This window comes from Melanerpes formicivorus, unplaced genomic scaffold (assembly GCF_026170545.1).
Source record: "Melanerpes formicivorus ecotype bairdi unplaced genomic scaffold, bMelFor1.0.p_v2 SCAF_9, whole genome shotgun sequence".
Classification (NCBI taxonomy): domain Eukaryota; kingdom Metazoa; phylum Chordata; class Aves; order Piciformes; family Picidae; genus Melanerpes; species Melanerpes formicivorus.
This window is the reverse complement of record NW_027142361.1, coordinates 23,151,970-23,168,004: the sequence shown is the minus strand read 5'-3', so window position 1 is coordinate 23,168,004 and position 16,035 is coordinate 23,151,970. Positions and strand designations below refer to the sequence as shown.

General features: G+C 44.0%; 1 protein-coding gene across 2 annotated transcripts in view; it reads left to right on the top strand.

Moving 5' to 3' along the window:
- The window catches only part of TFAP2D (transcription factor AP-2 delta), a 77,511-nt gene that overhangs the window by 47,275 nt on the left and 14,201 nt on the right, over positions 1-16,035 (top strand). For both annotated transcript variants that reach the window (XM_068142893.1, XM_068142892.1), the window contains 2 exons: positions 155-296; positions 9,208-9,321. In XM_068142893.1, the coding sequence (XP_067998994.1) occupies positions 155-296; positions 9,208-9,321 (256 nt within the window). The remainder of the gene's footprint in view (positions 1-154; positions 297-9,207; positions 9,322-16,035) is intronic.

Sequence of the window (16,035 nt, the reverse complement as noted above, 5' to 3'; positions counted from 1 at the left end):
TCTGTAACTGAGATTGGGAATGAATGTCTACAAAAGTGATTTTTGTTGTTGTTGTTGTATTTTTTGTGCTTTTTAAGAATGGAAGAAATTCTGTAATCATCATCATCATAATAACAACCCTAAAACCTAACTGAGCCATTTTGTTTGCCCACAGGGGAAGCATTACATTTGGCCAGAGATTTCGGCTACACCTGTGAAACAGAGTTCCCTGCCAAGGCAGTAGGAGAGCACATTGCCAGACAGCACATGGAACAGAAAGAGCAGACAGCAAGGAAAAAGATGATCCTAGCAACAAAGTAAGAAGGGAGGGGGAACTAAAAATGAAATCTGTCTGTCGTGTCTCCATTTTGGATCTGGGGGCTAGGGGAAGGGGGGAATGGGAGTATGGAGCTGGGATTGCAGGGACTGCTATCACAACAGCACTCACTGGCAGCAAGTGAGAGCAATTCTCCTTAGAGATGCTGTAAGAGGAGCTTTATTTACTGCAATGAGGTTTTAGTGGCAGTGCCTGTGGTTAAGGAGCACATACATGTCAGGTGGTTTGGTTTAAATAAGAGGAGGGGATATTATTGCATGGTAAGTTCTGTAGGATAGGGACTGACTTTGTCTCCTGTTTGTGTGAGCAGGAGAGCTAAGCTTCTACCAAAGTACTAGTTACTGTGGGATAATTATCATGTCTGTTGAGGGAGAGCTGGTTTGCAGAGGGACAGATCCTCCCTGGATGGAAACTGCAAGAGTTCCCCTGAAGTCAAAGGCACTGGAACAATGTACACCAGCAGGGAAGCTTTGCTAAAGCCATTAAAGACACACGGAGACACCTCACTGCTCTAAACAAGCCACACACCTCCCTGGAGCAGTAACATCGTGTTAGGATAACACTTCATCTAGGTTAATTAGCTTTAATGAGGGAAAAATTAGCCTTCCTGAGCCATAGAAAACAGGAATAAATAGTCTGCGTGGAACAACACAGAGCTACACTCAGTATGTGGTATGCCTGCATGGGGTAAGCCCTGAAGACACTAACGCTCTTCCTGTGCTTTCTGCAGTGTTACATAGTGAGGCCAGAGGAGAGCTGAGGCCAGAAACCTGAACTCTCAAACTGCCAACCTAATGTCTGGGAATCATTCAGACCAGAATATACCTAACAGAGAGGAATTACCCCATAGCAGGGGAGAAGACTGACCAGAAGCAGGATTAGTCTCTGTTTCCCAGTGTCCTTTTTCTTTGTCTATTTGTGAGGAACAGGATTCCTGGCCTTGGTGTCCCTCTTCTATCCAGAACTTTTTGCCCTGAAGGTGACCCAGAGATAACATATATTGAAACACCTGGGCTTGTCAAAGCCCTGGAACAGGCTGCCCAGGGAAGTGCTGGGGTCACCATCCCTGCAGGGATTGAAACACCACATACATGTGATGCTGAAGGACATGGTTTAGTAGTGAACTTGGTAATGTTGCAGTAATGGTTGGACTCAATGGTCTTAAAGGTCTTTTCCAGCCTAAACGATTCTAAAAGTCTATTTCAGGCTTGTGAACCCTGTGACTATAGCCTGTGTTCATTCCCTGGGGGAATATGCAGAGCACCATGTGGCTCAAAGTGCCTTTGCTGGCTGTGAAGGTGATGAAAGATCTCACACATCATGCTCCTAAGTTCTTTGCAGATTGAAAGAAACCATGTAAGTGGAATATGATCTTACTCTTACCTATATCCACATTTTTTTTAAGGGCCCAAGGGGTTTCAGACATGAGAATAATCCAGGTAGCAAGAAGCAGCTTCTCTCTGCAAGTTGTGTCTCCCCATCACTGTGTAGCCCATTAAAAATCTGTATCAACTGTGTAAAAGTTGATAGTACTGGCGGGCAGCACAAGCTAAACCAGAGTTAAGACTGAAAATTGTTTCAGATGGAGGATTTGCCACCTCTCAAATGTAATTATATCAGTCTTCCCCCTTGTTTTTTTCTGGCTCTAAGGAGAGATCATATTACCATGGGTTGTAATAATCAGTGGGGAACTGTTACACTCTGCCTCCAAAGGTGATCCCACTAAGGGACACAGAGTCTCACTACCCTTTCTCACCATGCCCTACCTTCTTTCTCACCCTTATTTTCTACTGAGATGTGGAATCATAGCCAAGCCTCATCACTGGAAATAGTCAAGGTCAGGTTGTATGGGGCTCTCAGAAACCTGATGTAGCTAGAGATGTCTCTGGGGATTGGACTCTAAAACGTCCCTTTCAACCCAAACCATTCTGTGATTCCACAGTTCTATGATTACTCATAACCTACACAAACTTTGGGCTTGTAGGTTGCTATCCTGCACTTTTAAGATAAAAAATGAGGTGTTTTTTTTTTCCCCTTCCATGAGTTAAAATCAGCTATAAATAGTTCAGAGAGGTCTGCTGATAACACAAAGGTAGGCCATGTCCTACTGCAGTGGTTGGTTGCAACAAGGACAGCTGGGTCAGTGTGTGTGCTGCTACTGCCCTCTCCTGCTTGGAAGGAGAACAGTGATTCACAGACCAGTCCTGTCCAGGTGCTACTGGAGACACAGGTCCATGGCATTGTAATGCTAGCAATGGTAATTCCCAGCCATTCTTCCATGTGCCTGGTAACAGGTACCCTAGTAATTTGTCAGGAGTTTCAATTATTCACTAGGCATCACAAAGCTCTAGGTTTAGAATTTCAGCACTGTCTCATCCTCCCTGACTCATGTGCTTTAGAGATATGACATGGTAAGAAGCAGTGGATTGTTAGGCTGCTGCCACAAACACCACCAAAATTCCAGAGTGGTAAACACAATCATGGCCAACGTTGCCTAGAGAAAGAACGGACTGGGGTGCTCTTGCCTCTGTGTGCTGCCACTATGAACTTTGGGACATAGCCAGAAGCCCATAGAATTGTGCCTTTGACTGGACTGGAGAGATCTTCCACATGTGAGGTCTTGAGGAAAAACAAGGGTAAGGAACAATATTTTTTTCAAAAGTTACTAGTATATAGGTTAAGTTCCATTCTGAATTCAGACATCCAGTTTCATCAGTTGCCCAGATGTGGGTATCTACTGCCATTTGAGATGAACTGGGTTATCCACCTTGGTTAGCTCCATAAACACTCTGTTTTCTTTTTGTTGCTCTCTTAGATCTGCCCCTTATTACAAATGTCTTTGGTTCTGCATATCTTTGTGTGGGTAATGAAACAGAGCTCTTAATGACTGCAAAGCCCTTAGCATTTCCAGAATTCAGTAGGAGCTCCCAGTGCTAAGAGCATCTATAGCTTGCAATGAGGCAATCCACCCACCCTAAGTAGTTCAGCTGTCATACACAGATCTGTGGATTGCATGTTAACAAAAGATGGTTACTTTAGATATCAGTAACCCTCTTTAACCCATGGAAACACTGAGCTCTTTACTGTCCTGCTCAGCCCTACCTGGTCTGAGGATGTTGATAGTAATACAGTGAATGAAATCAGGAACTTTTTCTATCATGGAACTAACTCTATTAACTATGCTGAACTGCTTGATCTTCCAAGCTACCTCTTGGAAAGAATCTTCCACATTTGCTGAGGGAGGACCTGCCTAGGACAGTAGTAGTCAATGCAAGAAGATAGTGTTATGGCCTGTTCTGACAATTTGATGGTCTAGACAATGAAGACTCACCTGACAATTATCATGGCAAGAAGAGATAATTTGGCTATGTAGCCAGTATATAACTCTAGTCAGTCTGGAGAAGAGAAGACTCCAAGGAGACCTTATTGTGGCCTTCCAGTATCTGAAGGGGGCCTACAAGAATGCTGGGGAGGGACTTTTTAGGGTGTCAAGTGGTGATAGGACTAGGGGGAATGGAGAAAAACTAAAAGTGGGTAGATTCAGATTGGATGTTAGGAAGAAGTTCTTCCCCATGAGGGTGGTGAGACACTGGCACAGGTTGCCCAGGGAGGTGGTGGAAGACTCATCCCTGGAGGTTTTTAAGGCCAGGCTGGATGTGGCTGTGAGCAACCTGCTGTAGTGTGAGGTGTCCCTGCCCATGGTGGGGGGGGTTGGAACTGGATGATCCTTGAGGTCCCTTCCAACCCTAACAATTTTATGATCCTATGACACAAGTGACTGCAAGGACAGGATGGGAGTGAAACTTTTGTTAAGGGGTTAAAGGATAAGAGAGGGGCAAACAACTGGGAGCTTTTATAAAGAGATTAAAGGATAAGAAAGGGGAAAACAGTGGGAGAAGTCCGACTCCTATGATTCTCTCTCTCTACTCACTGCATTTGAATGACTAGAATATTGTGCGGGTACTCCAGAGTGAGATGCTTGTCTTAGTTCTGGCCAAAGAGTGGCCTGTTAAGCCTAGAGACTTCAGAATTACTTCAGGACATGTCTATGCAACATCCACAGAAATGGGGAAGAAAAAAAAAACCCAAACCAAAAGACAAGAAAAGCCTGGATATGAGTTAAGATAGTCTTTAAATCATGGGTTAATTAACCTTGCAGAGGTGTGAGAGACTCTGAAGGACCCTAAATGGCTTTACAGTAGGGGATAGGACCTGATCATCTAGGATGGCCACCGAACTTCTGACGGCTGTGTCAATAATTTCACTTGAAGAAGAGAAACACTGCCCTATGGGAAACAGCATCACAGTATTGCCAAGGTTGGAAGAGACCTCGAGGATCATCGAGTCCAACCTATCAACACAGACCCATGACTAGACCATGGCACCAAGTGCCACATCCAATCTCCTCTTGAACGCCTCCAGGGATGGTGACTCCACCACCTCCCCGGGCAGCCCGTTCCAATGACTAATGACTCTCTCGGTGAAGAACTTTCTCCTCACCTCGAGGCTAAACTTCCCCTGGCGCAGCTTGAGACTGTGTCCCCTTGTTCTGGTGCTGGTTGCCTGGGAGAAGAGACCAACCCCTTCCTGGCTACAACCACCTTTCAGGTAGTTGTAGAGGGCAATGAGGTCACCCCTGAGCCTCCTCTTCTCCAGGCTAAACAATCCCAGCTCCCTCAGCCTCTCCTCATAGGGCTTGTGCTCAAGGCCTCTCACCAGCCTTGTTGCCCTTCTCTGAACACGTTCAAGTGTCTCAATGTCCTTCTTAAACTGAGGGGCCCAGAACTGGACACAGTATTCAAGGTGCGGCCTAACCAAAGCAGAGTACAGGGGCACAATGACCTCCCTGCTCCTGCTGGCCACACTATTCCTAATACAGGCCAGGATGCCATTGTCCTTCTTGGCCACCTGGGCACACTGCTGGCTCATGTTTAGGTGGCTGTCGATCAGTACCCCCAGGCCCCTCTCCGTTTGGCAGCTCTCCAGCCACTCTGACCCCAGCCTGTAGCTCTGCATGGGGTTGCCGTGGCCAAAGTGCAGCACCCGGCACTTGGACTTGTTGAATGACATCCCATTGGACTCCGCCCATCTGTCTAGTCAGTCGAGGTCCCTCTGCAGAGCCTTTCCACCCTCTAACTGACTAACATCTGCCCCTAACTTGGTGTCATCTGCAAATTTGCTGATGACTGACTCAATCCCCTCATCCAGATCATCAATGAAGATGTTAAAGAGGATGGGGCCCAGCACTGATCCCTGGGGGACGCCACTGGTGACTGGCCGCCAGCTGGATGTGGCACTATTCACCACCAAACATCGCAGAATGACACAACACGAGGTCTTCTGCATGAGACAGAGGGACATCTACACATACACTGACATGGACAAAAATAGAACAGAGTGGATAACAATTTTGTTGTCAGGTTTCTTATGGCCAGTACAGGATAATCAACATCTGGCTTATGACACTATCTGCTTAATTTATTAGTTTTCTGAAAGGCAGCTCTGAGACTGGATGAACAGGGCCTGCTGAACACCTCCCTAGTATGTGATCTTTAGAGCCTTGGCTAGTCTGCCACATTTTTAATATACCAAACTCATGGGCAGATATTTCCCCTACTCTTGCACTTACTACAAAGAATTTGTTTTGGCCACTGCTAAGAATAAGATCATGAACTGGATGGATTCTTGTTCTGATCCAGTAAAGAATCTTTTACCTTTTCCTAGACATATACTGAAACAGCTGACCATCTATCACAAATCATTAGAAGCCTTGCTTGCATGACTTTCCAGGACTTTCTTTAATAACCTGCAGCCCCTAAGACAGCATAATCATCTTTCCTTGTTTATTCAAAGTCATAGTCCAACTCAACAAATAACTGTCATCCTCTCTCCCTATTACTACCTCAGGTGATGCTTTATTGGTAGTGGAGGCTCTGAGATCTGCCTAGAAAGCCCCTTGAAAAAAATAAGTAGGTTACTGCCTTTTACAGATTTTCATGTATAAGAAAATTCTTTTTTTTTCATTTCTTTCAATCTGCCAACATTCAGTAAAGACTTTTGACATGTGAAGATAGAAGGGAACTTAATTGCACACTTGGTTCTGACACTTTCCTTCGTCAAAATGGAAGAACTTTTAAGATGAACTTTTTCAACAGGTAGAAAGTAGAGGTTGGAGAGAGGAGAGAAGAGCTGTGATGACAGGACCGACTGGGGATAGTAGATTGTTTAGAAGCCAAAATGACTGACTGTTTTCAGTTGTTGAAAGGAACTGCTTTTCCTCTAAGGACCTGATTCATTAAAACTGTATGCAGCATTTACATACATTTCTGCTGAATACCTCTTTGCCTGAAAGGCTAAGACAACCCTGTCTTTTCAAGCAGCCGGTGTCTAGGCCCATACAGATGACAAGCATTTACAGAAATCAGGCTTGGATAAAGTCCAGCAGCACAGCAGGAAATAGTTTCCTGCATCTTCTTTCCTCTTAGTTAAGAGGGAGTCTATGCCTACAACTTGCAGAGAACAGTGATAGGGGAAAAACAGGTTAGTATCATTTCTTTGCTTGTAACACAGCAATGAAGGACAGTCTAAAGAATAGGCAGCTGAGTTTACTCACATATTTTCTATTATGTCCTTGCCCCAAAGGATAAGAGTTGCAAGGTGACAATGAAAAACTCAAACTTTATCTAGGACCAGACTTGCAAAGAGCCTTCTAACAGAAATTGTGGACACAGAGATGCTGCTCAGTATTAGAAACAGGACTCAGACACAGAGATTGCATCTGTGTTAACAAAGTGAACCATGCACACTTTGCATTATTAGAATGCTTCCTTGAACTCTCCCAAATATAATCTAAGCACACTCTGGGAGACAGCACACACCAGGGCCCATTCTCAGGAAGAGACCTTGTTTTGAAGGCTAGAGGAGTATAGCTATAGGAACCTTATCAGATGCTGACAATTTGCAAGAGGGTATGAGACTAACATTGCCACTATACTGGAGGACACTGCTTTCTACTTCACATGTAGTCACTGTGACCTGCATTAGGTCATTCCAGCCAAATGCCCTGATCATCTGGTGGGCATCAAGTTACCCAGGGAGGTGGTAGAAGCCCCAGTCAGGTAGTGATAGGACTGGGGGAATGGAGCAAAACTAGAAGTGGGTAGATTCAGATTGGATGATAGAAAGAAGTTCTTCCCCATGAGGTGGTGAGACACTGGAACAGGTTGCCCAGGGAGGTGGTAGAAGCCTCATCCCTGGAAGTTTATAAGGTCAGGCTGGATGGGGCTCTGAGCAACCTGATTTAGTGTGAGGTGTCTGGCCTCATGGCTGGGGGAGGGGAGGTTGGAACTGGATGATCTTTGAGGTCCCTTCCAACCCTGACAGTTCTGTGATTCTGTGATCATGCTCTCCTGACTCCAGATTAGGTGTCTACATTTCCAATATAGTCAGTGGGGAATTTGGAGAAGTTCTAAGAGAGACATTTCACTCTTTTTAATTAACTGTATCATAAATCAATTGAAAGGAAGTGGTGTCTGTGTTCATCCATAGTCCAGATAGTATTCTTCAGAGAATACACACTAAACAAACTGGCTTAGTTTCTTTTTTAAAAAGTACATTTGTGGAATATTCCTGGAGTATTTTATAAACTGATCCAATACAATAGTATCACTGGCATGAAAAAGGCCTTCTTTTCAGATATTTCCTAGTCCCATATAGCATCTTAGAACCATTAAGGTTGGAAAAGACCTCAAGGGTCACTGAGACCAACTGTTAACCTAACACTGCTAAACCATGTCTCTAAGTGCCATTCCAGGTAATATTTTTAACCTCCAGGTACCCCAGGGGATACTTTTACACCCCAGGTGCTGAGGCATCCCAAGAAGCCTGAGGGAAGGCCTGAGAGAGAGAGAAGACAGCAAGACCATCCATGTTTTCCAAAGAAGCTGGGCCACTACGCTCGTGGGAGACAAGGCAGTACAGAGCCTGAGCTCCCACTGCAAAGTGATGAACTGCAGTCCCAGGTCCTACCTACCAAAAAGTCTGTGTTGCCCAGGAGATCATCACTAAGAAAAAGTGACCATGATGTGATTTGTCTCATTTACCTGTTTGTTGTGCAGGCACTGACAGCTGAGTCACTGAGCTGCTCCTGCAGTCATCGTAAAGAGGCACTGTTAAGATGCAAGTCTTCTGGATTGCTGTAGATGTCTACTTTAGGTTGTCTGACAGAGCAGAAATTTAAATGTGAATGTTTCAATAACAAATTTAAGAATTGCTGCTAGAATGAATTCTTACTCTGTAGGACAGACCTGTAGGAGAGGTCTCAGCAGAGTCCTTCTGCCCCAGACTCTACAAGGAAGCAGAATATGGACACAAATGGAAACTAGGAGAGCAAAAGTCACATCTCCTACTACCCCATTTGACTTCAGAGTTGGAAGTCAAGAAGGCAAGACCAAAATGGCCAGAACTTTTACTTGCAGATAAAGCAGTGCATACAAGCAAATGTACAAGTGGTGGTGTATTTGCAGAGTGTTCAGGCATGTTCTAACACATTTTCATTAACCATGATCCTAATGTAGGTAAGCTATGACAGAAACAATACTATCAGTCTGGGTCTGGTTCAGGAGAGAAATCACATTTTAAATTGTCAGTGTTGAGATGGCCCCAAAGAAGAACTATTCTTGTTCAAGAGATCGTGCATGTTGCCAGCTCTGAGAATTAGGAACAGGGAAGCAAGAAGGGATTCATTTTGCTTTTGATTTCTTTACCAATGCATCAGCCAAGCATTTCTGTTATGAATGAGGTCACTCAGAATGAAGTGACAGTCTTATGGGAATCAGCTTTACAGAAAGGATTACACCTGTCTCATTTAAGGATTTCCACTTTCCTTTTAGACAAATATGTAAAGAATTCCAAGACCTTCTAAGTCAAGACAGATCACCCCTCGGATCCTCCAGACCGACTCCAATATTAGACCTCGACATCCAGAGACATTTAACACATTTCAGGTATGATTTTGAAAGGAACAATTGACTAAACCAAATAATTTTGATCAAGAATACATATGATGTTGTAATGGTATTAGTTTTTTTACCTAGAAGACTATAACATTCATAATCCCTCTGTTATCTATACCTGTTAAAAACAAGTTTACCCAGTAATGTAGTTCAGGACAATTGCACTCATACTGCTTCTAGGACCATAGTCTCAGTTTGAGTAGGCAGTTTTCTACACCTGCTGGCAAAATGTTCCCATCTGGCCAGAATGTTATCCTACTGTAGATGTGAACCAAATCACAGGCTAACCAATGAAATGGATGGTCCAGAAATGTAGAAACTCAAGTTCAGAGCCAAAATGACAACACAGATGAATCAAAGTAGCAATAAAAAGAGGAACATTTAGCCTGCCTCTTGCCAACTAATTAAATAGTTCCAAAGCCGTATGCTACTGAGAGCATTTGACATCCTCTTACCATGACCATTAACTCTTTGGCTCCCAAAGAACATCAGCCTCAAGGTATACTATTACTGGAACAGTGTTACTGCACTAATTCCTGAACAACACCCTGGAAAGGTCTGAAAGAATGCAAGGTGGCTCAGGCTGAGAAGCCAGATACTGTTAATATATTTGGACTCACTTCCTGGGCCTATGGCCTAGTAATATTCAATTTACTGGAGCAAACAGCCTAATAAGCTGTTATGAAGACAATGACAATGTACATGTACACTAAGTCCAAACTTCATTAGAATTTTATCCAAGATGTGGATAAAAGCATACAGACAATTTGGGACCAGAAAGATTTATTAGCCCAGGAGTTGCTATGCAACTTCACATTTTTGCTTTAGGCTATGTGCTAAATATAGTCAAGAGTGAGATGGGGACTTCCAGTGGGATACTTTGAAATAGTGGGGCCATTTAAGATATTTATCAAAGTGTGGTGAAATATCCTAGATGTTCTCCTGACTTTGCTCAGACCACAGAGGGGAATACATGACTAGCTGAGGCTACAGGTTCTTTTTTTTTTTTCATTTCTTTTTTTTTTTTTTTTTTTCCCTAGCCATGAGCTGATACTTGAAAAAAAAATCAACATGTAAAGAATTGTTTCAAAGTTGTTTGCAGACCATAATGCCAAGCAGGTTCATTAGGCCTATAAAGCCTTAGAGTGATGTTCCATATTCTGCAGCAGAGCCAGACGAAGCTGCTTTTCATTCATTGGCTGGACAACTCTTGTGCTTCAACTTTCCAACACAGGATCACAGAATCATAGAATCCACCAGGTTGGAAAAGACCTCAGAGATCATCAAGTCCAACCTATTACCTAATACCTAACACCTCAGGGCAACTAAACCATGGCTTCAAGTGCCACAAACAATCCTTTTTTGAACACCTCCAGGGATGGAGACTCCACCACTTCCCTGGGCAGCACATTCCAATGGCCAATTACTCTTTCTGTGAAGAACATCTTTTAGTTGTGAAGCAGCCAGGGGGTGTTTAGTCCTTCAGACATTGAAGAGAATCCAAAAAAAACCACCATCCCACTTCTTCCATCTATCTTGTTGGAGGGTGAGGAAAGGCAGAGATAATGTCTGCTCCATAAATGCACACATTCCTGTTTATCTTTGCACATACCTGTGTGCATGCAACGTGTAGATGAAACCCATTTCCATTCTCACACAGTGATGTTGGTGCCCTTACACATGCCACCTGTGTCTGTGGCTGCTTTCCCTTATACACACACAATCCAAAACACTTAACTATACGTACACACCAAGGGAGACATACTTATTTGTACAGGATACTCATATAGGGCTTGTGAAAGAATAGATAATTCCCTATTACATGCACACAAAATAAATGTGATAAAAGGCAGCTAATCCCCAAGGATTCCTGTGTTTAAAGAAGAAATAGCAGTCAGGATAAAATGCTGAAGGCTTCAGCTACAAAAGCTGTTGTCTGGTACAACTCCCATCCTTCTTTCTCTGCTGCACTTCAGTAGGTTGGAGTACAAAGCTTCTATAGGCAGCTCCTGGATAATTCAGTATTTTCTTTCACACCTGCTGTAGGCATTAAGTGCTGAACTGAAGATGAGCACCTAGAAGAGCACAGGTCTTGATCCTACACAGATACTTCCCCAGTCTTAAATCAGCCAGCCTTCTCCGATTGTGCATGGGGAATGATGAGCACTGCCAGACTCAAGAGGCTGAACTGAGGCCATATTCCTTTTCCATCTATTGTAGAGAAGCTGAGGACAGATCCAGCTTCTGACCCAGGCTTCTAACTCTACTCATCTACATGTAGGTACCTCTATTTCAGTCAGGTATATATCTTCTTCTGTAATCTCTGGGGATCTCACAGATTTCACAGAATGTTAGGTGTTGGGAGTGACCTCAAAAGATCATCTAGTCCAACCCCCTGCCACAGCAGGATCACCTAGAGTAGGCCACACAGGAACATATCCAAGCAGGTTTTGAATGTCTCCAGAGGAGGAGACTCCACAACCACTCTGAGCAGACCGTTCCACTTTTTTGTCACACTTACAGTGAAAAAGTTTTTTTTCCTCTGTATAGCCTGTGAAATCTGCATTACCATTAAGCAGGTCTAGCATAGTGTACATACACTAACATACATTACCATGAGGGTAAGTGGAGCACTGGAACAGGTTGCCCAGGGAGGTGGTTGGGGCCTCATCCCTGGAAGTATTCAAGGTGAGGCTTGACAGAACTCTCTCTGGGCAACCTGAACTAGTGGAGGACACCTCTGCTTACTACAAAGGGCTTGGACTAGATGACCTTTGGAGGTCCCTTCCGACCCAGACCATTCTATGATTCTGTGACTTGAATTTCTCTCTAAACTCTGTTGATTAAACAGTACCTGAAGGGAGGTTGTAGCCAGGTGAGGGTTGGTCTCTTCTCCCAGGCAACCAGCACCAGAACAAGAGGACACCATCTCAAGCTGTGCCAGGAGAGGTTTAGCTTGAGGCGAAGAGAAAGTTCTTCCCAGAAAGAGTAATTTGCCATTGGAATGGGCTGTCCAGGGAGGTGGTGGACTCACCATCCCTGGAGGTGTTCAAAAAGGGATTGGATGTGGCACTTGAAGCCATGGTTTAGTTGTCCTGAGGTGTTAGGTATTAGGTAATAGGTTGGACTTGATGATCTCTGAGGTCGTTTCCAACCTTATTGATTCTATGATTCTATGGTCTAGATCTCCAACTGAATGAGAGCTTAGCCAATCAGTACACAGTAGACATTTATATTGTAAATAAAGCTAAAAATAGCTAAATCTAGTGAAGGCAAAAAATCATTTTTCCCATCCCCTAAATTTGACAGCCTTCACAGCTAGGTCATTTGAACCCCTCCTTCACTACTTGTCTTCCTTAAGATTAAATGGCACAGAAGGCTCTTAAGCCTGCCTCAGATGCCAGAGAAGATGTGAGAATGCAATTCAACACATTTTCCAGGAGAACTGACTATTTTCTGAGTCAAGTTTTCAACACAGATTGCTGCCACTTGGTTTCTTTGTCTTTCACTGAGAGATAATCCTGGAACTGAACCAACCTCTGTCACAGGAAATTTGCACCTGATCTGTTGGAGATGAGAAAAGAGGAAGGCGTTCTTTGTACCCCAACATACAGAGAAGATCTTTGTAACCCAGGAGCAATAGGCTCACTGCTGTCTCAGTCACAGCACATTCTCCTTGCTGGTCACAGGCATAAATAGCTGCTTGTCATTATACATCAGTCAGAAATTACTGAATAAAAAAATATTGAAAACATCTGCCTTGCTTAGAGCACATGCCTAAAGCACAAAGAATTTGAATACTCAAAGTAGAGTGGCCTCCACATCCCTGATCATAGGTCCCACCTTAGATCACATGCCCAAAAGAGCATCTTGTCCTTACTTATTGCAGTGAAATGAACACAATCTATCATGTATCTGTACTTCTTAGATCATAGAATTGTTAGGGTTGGAAGGGACCTCAATGATCATCCAGTTCCAACTCATCTGCCATGGGCTATAGACGACGGAGATTGGAGTCAATACAGCTGACCAATATGACTGAGTATTGTTCCTTTATTCTTCCAGTATTGCAGGCCTATGGTGCAAGTATAGCACAGTAAAGTAAAGCATAGAAGAAGGGAAAGGAAAGGCAGAAGTGTGTAGCAAGGGAACTTCTACAACTTATATAAACTCAGAGTGCCTTGTTGGCATAGCTTCATTGGTTCCCTATGAGTGACCACACATTGCACTATTATAGACTATTGGTCCAACTACTAATGACACGCGAGGTTTGTTGATGCAGGTGCATGTCCTGTTGTCCCAAGATAACTTTCTGTGTTTATAGCTACCAGCGTGTCGAGGGTTTGAGAGGAAGGCCCAGCCTTCTTCCCCCCACAAAGTGAAGGGAAAAAAAATAACCACAGCTAGCCACAGCCAGTGGAGTAAAAGGAATGCTATATTTACAAGCAGTTTTAGGGAATGCAGGGTATATATACACAATTTACAGTATTTACAATATATACACAGCAAAGTAATACAGGAACAAAACTCCCCCCCCCGTTTCTGGAGGAGGGTTCCCCCCCGTACCCCCTTCTCTCCCCTTTTTCCCCAAAGGGGGTTAGAAAGAGAGAAAAAGAGCAATTGTTAGTAGAAGCAGTTATAAATTAGTAGGCCACGCTTATCTGTCCAAGGTCAGTCTGGCAGAGAGCCTTAGAAGCGGACAAGCTGGAAAGGGAGGGAAGAGCGAACTGAGGAAAGTCTCAGCAGCGCTCAAAACTTAAAGTTGTGTTCTACCAATCTACCAATTAAATTTGTTTAGACCTGTCTTTTGTTTACAAAACATTCAGCCACAGTGTTCCAGCAGTGTCCCTTTCTTAAAGGCAGAGCCTCAAACGGTCACACAGCATCCTGTTTTAGTTACATGCTGCAGGCACAGCACTGTTTTGCTACACTGCTAGCTGGCTCTGCATTTATGCTGAGCATGGCCTACCACCATGTCAGGCTCTAGGCCTGCACTGCCAGATTGCTCACACTGCTCATCGCTGGCATTACCACAATGGGCAGGGACATCTCACACTAGATCAGGTTGCTCAGAGCCACATCCAGCCTGGCCTTAAATACCTCCAGGGATGAGGCTTCCACCACCTCCCTAGGCAACCTGTTCCAATGTCTCAGCACCCTCATGGGGAAGAACTTCTTCCTAACATCCAGTCTGAATCTACCTATTTCTAGGTTTTATTTTCCATTCCCTCCTAGTCCTATCACTACCTGACCCCCTAAAAAGTCCCTCCCCAGCTTTCTTGTAGGCCCCCTTAAGATACTGGAAGGCCACAATAAGGTGTCCTGGGAGCCTTCTCTTCTCCAGACTGAATAACCCCAACTCGCTCAGTCTATCCTCATAGGAGAGGTGCTCCAGCCCTCTAATCATCCTCGAGATAAAGAACTTTGCAGCTGTATGGCAGAGATGGATTTGACCTTCATGCCATAGTCATTGTTATATACTCTGATGACGTCTACAACAGTCAGAGTCTAAAACTGAGCTATCTGAATAGCTGGTTCTGATTATACACAGGAAATTAATGTTATTTATGACTGAAATAGCCAGGAGCTGTCAGTGTTAAATAAGTAGGTCTTGCAGGGCAGATACAATTCTGAAGCAGTGATTCCATACAACCATTACAAAATTCAATAGGAAACTTTCACTTTCATTTCTGTCTGTATTCCAGAACTGTGGACTTTCTCACAATAAATTCTCTGTCTCTGTGCTGTATAAATCTCTAGATTGCAACAGAGCCAAAAACATTACATCTGGCAAGGACAAGCCATAGTCTTGCACTGGAATCTCTGACAAGGTTTTGTGAAGGGTTTAGCATGGCTATAGCAGGTTTTACAACTATTATCTAATAGAAGCTGATTTTTGATGGTGGGAAATCTCATAGTTTCATATGGATCTAATATAACAAGAACAGGTTCAGAAAATCTGAGCCAGCAGTGAGTTCAGGTGGCCAAGAAGGCCAATGGCATCCTGGCCTGCATCAAGAATAGTGTGGCCAGCAGGAGCATGGAAGTCATTCTGCCCCTGTACTCAGCACTGGTTGGGACACATCTGGAATCCTGAATCCAGTTCTGGGCTCCTCAATTTAAGGACACTGAGACACTTGAATGTGTCCAGAGAAGGGCAATGAGGCTGGGGAGAGGTCTTGAGCACAAGCCTTATGAGGAGAGGCTGAGGGAGCTGGGGTTGCTTAGCCTGGAGAAAAGGAGGCTCAGGGAAGACCTTATTGCTCTCTACAACTACCTGAAAGGTGGTTGTAGCCAGGAAGGGGTTGGTCTCTTCTCCCAGGCAACCAGCACCAGAACAAGAGGACACAGTCTCAAGCTGTGCCAGGGGAAGTTCAGGCTCGAGGTGAGGAGAAAGTTCTTCCTAGAAAGAGTGATTGGCCATTGGAATGTGCTGCCCAAGGAGGTGGTGGACTCACCATCCCTGGAGGTGTTCAAAAAGGGATTGGATGTGGCACTTGGAGCCATGGTTTAGTTGTCATGAGGTGTTAGGTATGAGGTTGAACTTGATGATTTCTGAGATCTGATTGGTTCTATGATTCTAAATCATAACCAAAGTAGCAAAGAAACCACAAGTGAAAGGGTGATATTTTATGCATTTGTGTATATGCTTATGTCATATGAGGTCAGAAAGCCAAAGACATTCTTTATGACTAGAAAAAAATC